Consider the following 6,520-nt stretch of genomic DNA (forward strand, 5'->3'; position numbering starts at 1 on the left):
TTCCAAAAGTACAAAGGAGCTTTTCTTTCGAATTATTTCTGTGTTATTTCTCTTTCACGCCAATGTATCTGACAAGCAACACTCGGATTTTAAAATCCCACTTCTGCATGGGTTTTTTACCAGTTCACCCTCGGTGTGATAAATTCCATAGAATTGCACTGGAGGACCTACAAATGTCTTGAGAAGTGTTTTATATTCCATGTTGTTCTTCATTCTATATTTAATATTCTATCCTATTGTATCAGATTGTATTTTATCTATTCTGTCCTTCCTTTTTTCCCACTGGTCATTGACAGAAATACACACATGCACACACATACACACACAGGCACATATGACAGAGCCAGTGTAATGTAGTGGTTTGAGCATTGGACTACGACTCTGGAGACCAAGGTTCAAATTCCCTCTTGGCCATGGAAATCCACTAGTCACATTCTCTCAGCCTCAGAAGACAGCGATGGCGATAGCAATCCACCTCTGAACAAATCTTGCCAAGAAAACCGTGTGGTTTCCATAAGTCGGAAATGTCTTGATAGTATAAAACAACAAATATATATTTACACAGACATACATACACACTTACATATAATAACATTGATGTAATAATGTTATTTGGCATCTCTCAATCTGAGAGTGCTGAAATGGATGCCCATACTTCGTTCTTCCCTCCTGTTCAAATGTTATACATATCACTTTATACATGAACATTTTATACTAGCAACCAAGTCTACAAAAGCTTGTGCTACAATGTCTTTTGTTCAGTTTGGGGTTGTACAGACTGGCACTTTGTGCCGGCCTGTATGCACGGTGAGGGCTGAGCGTTCGGCCACCATTATGGTGGTGCGCACCTGTCCACATGGCACGTGCCATGATGATACACACCGGGCACAGCACCCAAAAGGCGCTGCACGAAAGGGGCATCATGACACCACGCCACAGCACTTATGATGCCCCTTCCATGATGCAAAAATAAGCCCCTTTTGGGGCTTCTTTTTGCTCCCTCCAGAGGCCATGGCATGTTGTTGCCATGGCCTTCATCTGGGGCACAAATAGGCAGCGTTCAGCTGCCCGTATGTACAGCCCCTTAGTCTCAAACGTGCCACAAGATCCTTTTGCACAGTTTATCCAGGTGTCAGTTCTACTAAATGCACAGGGGCTTACTTTGGAAAGACTTCTATAGCATTGTGGTCTCAAAAAGGCCAAGGAAGGAGGTAAATCAATAAGCTACTGGCAAAGGAAGAAAGGGAAAGAATGTTTAGAGTGAACAGAATATGGAGAATATTCAGAAGAGAAAGAGATGAAACAGTCTACCCTCCAAAACTTACCTAGCTCAGGACACAAGCACACCGCAAGAGATGAATGGGATGGAGACGCTTAAGATGGTCATGTCTTTTATAGCCTGGCGGACTCTCTAATCGCTCAGTCATGGCCGCCGCCACCCCAGTTATGGATTGTCAAGAACCTCCCATCCCCAAATCAATTGAAAACATTTTATGTTTGACATGATACGTGTTGGATGGCATTTTTTCTACCATCCTGTATGCATGTGTGCCTTTCTGAATGAGAGATGAAGGATTAAGACATTGGTCGCACCCAAGTCCATTACATTGTCTAAGTAACCGGTGTGTCTGAGATCTGTCTAAACTCCTACCTGTCGATCTTATGTTGTTTCTGCACAATTGGAGCCAAGTGTCACAACAAATCAAGAGGGGAAAATTGGTTATGGGATATCTTTGTTTTATTTGGTGGGGCGGAACTTCAAGGAAGCAGAAAGCAATGAAGGCACAAAGACGCCAACTCAAGAAGACGGCATTGCATTGCCCCTTGGTGAGTGCCAAGGGATAACTAGGATTATTCACTCATGGTGTCACATACACCCCCATTGACCTGCTGTTCCCCTAATACACCATACAGAATCTTTAGTCATGTTTTTGTACTAATTTAGTTCTAAAATGTAATTCCCATATATTATTGAGTGTAATGGCAATAGTTGCAACAGAAACAACTAGCAAAATTAAACTTATACCTTTAAATTACGGTATCATACACATAGAATATATGAGTTTTGCATATACACTTGTCCCTCTATATTTGCTGAGGTTAGGGGCACAAGACGCCCATGAATATGAAAAAATCACAAATAACATAAACACCATGTTTTTACCTGAGAGGACACCTCTCTAGGAATCTCTGGGTCCTCCAGCCCAACTCTATGGTCAGCATCCGACAGACACTGACCATAGAACTGCAATGGAAGAGCTACAAAGGCCTAGTAGAGTGTTCTCTCTAGGCATCTCTAGGTCTTTCGGTGCTACCTTTAGTTAAAGTTGACCATAGAGTTGCACTGGAGGACCTAGAGATTCCTAGAGAGAATATATATATACTGAGGCCTCTCCTTTCTCCTCCCACTGAGCCTCGCCCAACTCACCTCATCTCTTCAGCATTTTAAATAGATACAGGGAAATGCCAAAATGCTGGTGTTTGAAGAGCAGTGCAATCTTCATGTTGAACATCATCAGGAACATCTTATGTGACCTCTCTTTTTCTCTAACTTGCATGCATTGTTCCAGGTCCTGTTCACTGGAGCAGCAGAAAACAAGCTCGCTCTATCCTCAATATGACACTCCTTCAAATACTTAAACAAGGCTATCATATCACCTCTTAACCTTCCCTTCTCCAGGCTAAACATATCCAGCTCCCTAGACCTCTCCTCATAGGGCTTCATGGTTTCCAGACCCTTCATTTTTTTGGTTGCCCTCTTCTGGACACGACCATCTTATTCAATAAATAAGATGACAATGACTTCCAAATATAAGGATGGCAGACCAACAATCCAAGATGGCAGCCATGATGTGAGTACCATACACTTGGCCTTTCCTTTAAGTGGGGGATCCATTTTGGACCACCACCACCCCCGCATAAGAAAAAAAATGCATAAGTTCAAGTCCCATTAGAAGTAATGGGTAATGGGGCGTACGCCGCCAGTATTCGCCCCATTAGTTCTTCCGGGGCACATCAGTGTTTTTTCTGGCGTGGCTTCCAGCATATGCTGGAAGCCACGTAATGCACACCCGCATATAAGGCGGGCGCACTGTATTTTAACACTGTGAAAAGTTATTTGTTTTAAGATGCAGTCTTGAATTATTGTCAAGCAGCAATCGAGTGAAAAAGAGGAGGAAAGCATGCTTCAGAGAATTTCCAGATAAATCTTTTATTTTCTTTCATTTTTAATTTGTCGCCGAAATCTTTACATCCCAATCTAGAGCATCTAGCAAGGCACAGGGATCTGTATTTAGGGATATATGGATCTTTTCTATTTCATGGGCACCATTCCCTGGGCCTTTTCAGTGGGGATGGGCACGGTGGGCATGGGCATGTGGCCCTCCCTCGTGTTGGTGGAAATCGTCATGGGTAAAAATGAGGATTTTCGCCACCATGCCCATGCATTCCTCGAAAGTGATCATCTTGTTCTTGTCCTTATCCAGTTCAGCAAATAATTTCTCCACAGCCTCTGGGTCTCGAGCGTGCTGCAGAAAGAGAAGGAGAGAGGGAAGAATTGAATCAGAAAACAAAATCTGAGTGTTTCATCAACCGAGATGGCAGCTTCTTTTATTTAATTGAAAAAAATTATTAATCAAAATGTCAAATCATTCATGCATTCCATCAACATTTGGACATTCTTAAAACATCCTCTTAATGCTTCACAATATCGTCATTACACAAAACAAATCGAGGTGTGAATGAGTCACTACAATATGTTCGTATAAAACAAGATGGTCTGAGTTTAACACACTTCTTTCTTATCCTTCTATTCACAGTTCTTTCCTATTCCTCTCTTTTCCTTCAAACCCAAGTTCTCTATCCAAATCCTTCAATTATTCTCACTCTCTACCTCTTCATCTTCCTTCTAATCTTATCCTTACTACATTCTCTCACCTTCCTCGACAAACTAAACCCTTCAGATTCACTTGATCCACTTCTTCCTACTTTCTGTCCATTTCTACATTCATAACATACACACCTAAGTTCCATCTTGACCCTGATGGATTATTAGGTATCATACAGAGGCCTTCTTATCCTTGTTTTATACAATTACTATCAACATCCTACAATACATCATATCTTTTATATTCTTGATCCATTTGTGTAACAAGATGGCAGCTTTTAAAATGCGAGGACTGGCAACCAGAAGCCCAAAATTGACCAATCTAGAGCAAAGAAAAGTTTTTGCAGAAACAGAGGCCCATTACAGACTGCCCAAAAGGGGCGGTCTTGGGCCGCTGCCGGTTGCAGCGCAGAGGAGCCTCAGCAGCCAAACCGCGCGACACGCTGCAAAAAAGGACTGCAGAAATCTCACTCCTTCCAGCAACCCAGAAGAGCCGCCGCAAGTGCCAAAGCGCACTCGCGACAGCTCTTCCGGGTTTAGACGTCCGGACGCTGCACGTCCGCTACGTCAAGATGGCACCGACCGTCTGTATAGGGCGTCGCCATCTTGCCGTACGGAATACGCACGAGGGGCAAGGCGCGTCCGGAAGCGCCGCCCCTCACGCGTATTCCTGGTGCAACGACGGCGCCGCTTAGGCCCGTCTGTAAGGCGCCTATATTATCCATCCCCACAAAGGTTTCAGTGTAGTTCTCAAAAACAATTCTATCTGGACATTATGGAAAGAATGGGTAGAAAGGTGATGGGAAGAACAGAAGATTGGCCTCATTCCCACTACCTTTTAAATCGGATCGTGAATTGGTTTGAATCGATTCAAACGAACCTAGTTCCCACTTAATCCAAATTGCTGAAGTGATTCTGAAAGGGAGGCCATGTGCTAGAGCCATTTGACCCATGTCTTTTTGATGATGCTTCTTTTTTGATAAATCAAATCTGCACAAGTGTGATATGCATGCGGATCGGAATCGGTTTAAATTTGCCCTTCATCTGGTGGAGCGGGTCCATTTTCAATCAATTCATGCCTGAATTTGAACCACAAATGAAGGGGGGAAATGTGATCGGAGCAAATGTAGTGGGAACAATGCTCCACTGTCGAATCGATCCATCAATTTGGATCACACACCGATTTGTCTGTAAGTGGGAATGAGGCCATAAATGAAAGCTGGGAGTAAATAGGATGGGGGTTCCAATAAGTAGGATGAGTGTCTGAGTAATTGTGTAAGAGAACGAGTAGAAAGAACAAGAGGAGGAGTGAGAAGAAAGGAAGAACAAAAGGTGATGGGATAGAAATATGAGAGCAGAAGCAGAAGGAAGAAGGTATAGGAAGGAATCAAAATAGAGAAGGATAAAAGAAGGACAGAGAGTGTAGGAAGGAAGGATGAGAAGAGGAAAGAAGGAGTAGAAGATTAAAATAAATTGGATTAAAAATAGGAAGTAGGGAATAGAAAGAAATTTATGTATAATGATTGTTAGTCTTGGAGAGAATTGGAGATTGGAGGAGTTAACAAGTAAGATATGGTGATATCATTGTGGGTAAAGATAATAAATAAATAATAAAATATTTATTTATATCCCGCTTTTTGTGAAAACAATCAAACATTTAAAAACATTCTGCATAGAATAGTATATATAACGTATTCCCTCCCTTAAAAAAAGAATTAAACAGCTTAGAGTTATAAAATAAGCCATTCATATCTAATAAACGATGGGGCCCAATAGTAGAACAATACAAAATATGTGGGAGAAGTCTCTATACAGCTGTGTAATTTATTCTGGAAAAGCCTGTAAAGCAATGTTTTAAGTATACAGTACGCTGATAATTGTGTGTGTGTTTTTCTTTTTTAGTAAAGCTAATATTTGAAAAATTAAAGGAAAAAAAAATCCATCAATAATTGATTTCCCTGGATTGTTGTTTTCCAGACTTTAACCGAAACACATTTTTAAAGAGATGTTCCAAAGGCTCAGGGACCGAATGTTGCTCACCCCGATTTTACAGATTATTTGGCACATTTTCACAAAACCAGAGATTATTAGTGAATATTTCGTACCAGGATGAAGGGGGCAAGGAAAGGTAAGAAAAGATGGATTTGAACCACACCTTGAGAAAGTGGGGAAACTGCTCTTCGACAAGCTTCTTGAATTCATCCGGACTCAAGGTGTCCTTTTCCTTTTCGGACATTTGAGAGTACTTATGGTATATGGCAATGAATTTATCAAACAATATCTCCATCTCAGTCTTCGACATTTTGAATGGCTTCTGCTAGCAACCTACAAGGAGAAAGGAGCGAAAGGTGAAAATCGGTCAGTTTCTCTTTCTGTCTGTGAAAGCGGAAAAACAAAATACTACTATTCTTTTTACTCATTGGTCAACATCCACTGAAAGTTGACCATAGTAATTTATCACACGGGACAAACCCTGTGCAGAAACTAAAGTTAAACTGAAAACAACCCGCAGTTGCCGGTTGTTTTTCAGACGACGTTTCCGTGAAAGAGAAATAACGCAAAAATAATCCAAATGCAAAGTCGTCAAAACCAGCGCCTTTTTACTTTTGCTAAATTCCAAAAATACAAAGGCGC

General features: G+C 41.5%; 1 protein-coding gene across 1 annotated transcript; it reads right to left on the bottom strand.

The window, feature by feature from the left end:
• Positions 1-3,244: 3,244 nt before the first annotated feature.
• On the bottom strand, positions 3,245-6,188 carry LOC149301850 (protein S100-A12-like). The gene is made up of 2 exons (XM_089482860.1): positions 6,042-6,188; positions 3,245-3,527 (listed from the first exon to the last, which is right to left on the bottom strand). Exons 1-2 carry the CDS (start codon positions 6,186-6,188, stop codon positions 3,345-3,347), a joined length of 330 nt encoding a protein of 109 aa, XP_089338986.1. The 3' UTR covers positions 3,245-3,344.
• Positions 6,189-6,520: the final 332 nt, after the last annotated feature.

Source organism: Sceloporus occidentalis, unplaced genomic scaffold (assembly GCF_023333645.1).
Source record: "Sceloporus occidentalis isolate IW3139 unplaced genomic scaffold, rSceOcc1.0.p SCAF_20, whole genome shotgun sequence".
NCBI classification, from domain to species: domain Eukaryota; kingdom Metazoa; phylum Chordata; class Lepidosauria; order Squamata; family Phrynosomatidae; genus Sceloporus; species Sceloporus occidentalis.

Bases quoted from the DNA above. Each gene is read 5' to 3' on its own strand.
- LOC149301850 (XM_089482860.1), bottom strand. From the start codon at position 6,188: ATGTCGAAGACTGAGATGGAGATATTGTTTGATAAATTCATTGCCATA. The intron at 3,528-6,041 runs GTGTGGTTCAAA...CTCTTTCTGCAG, and splicing joins AGTTTCCCCACTTTCTCAAG to CACGCTCGAGACCCAGAGGC.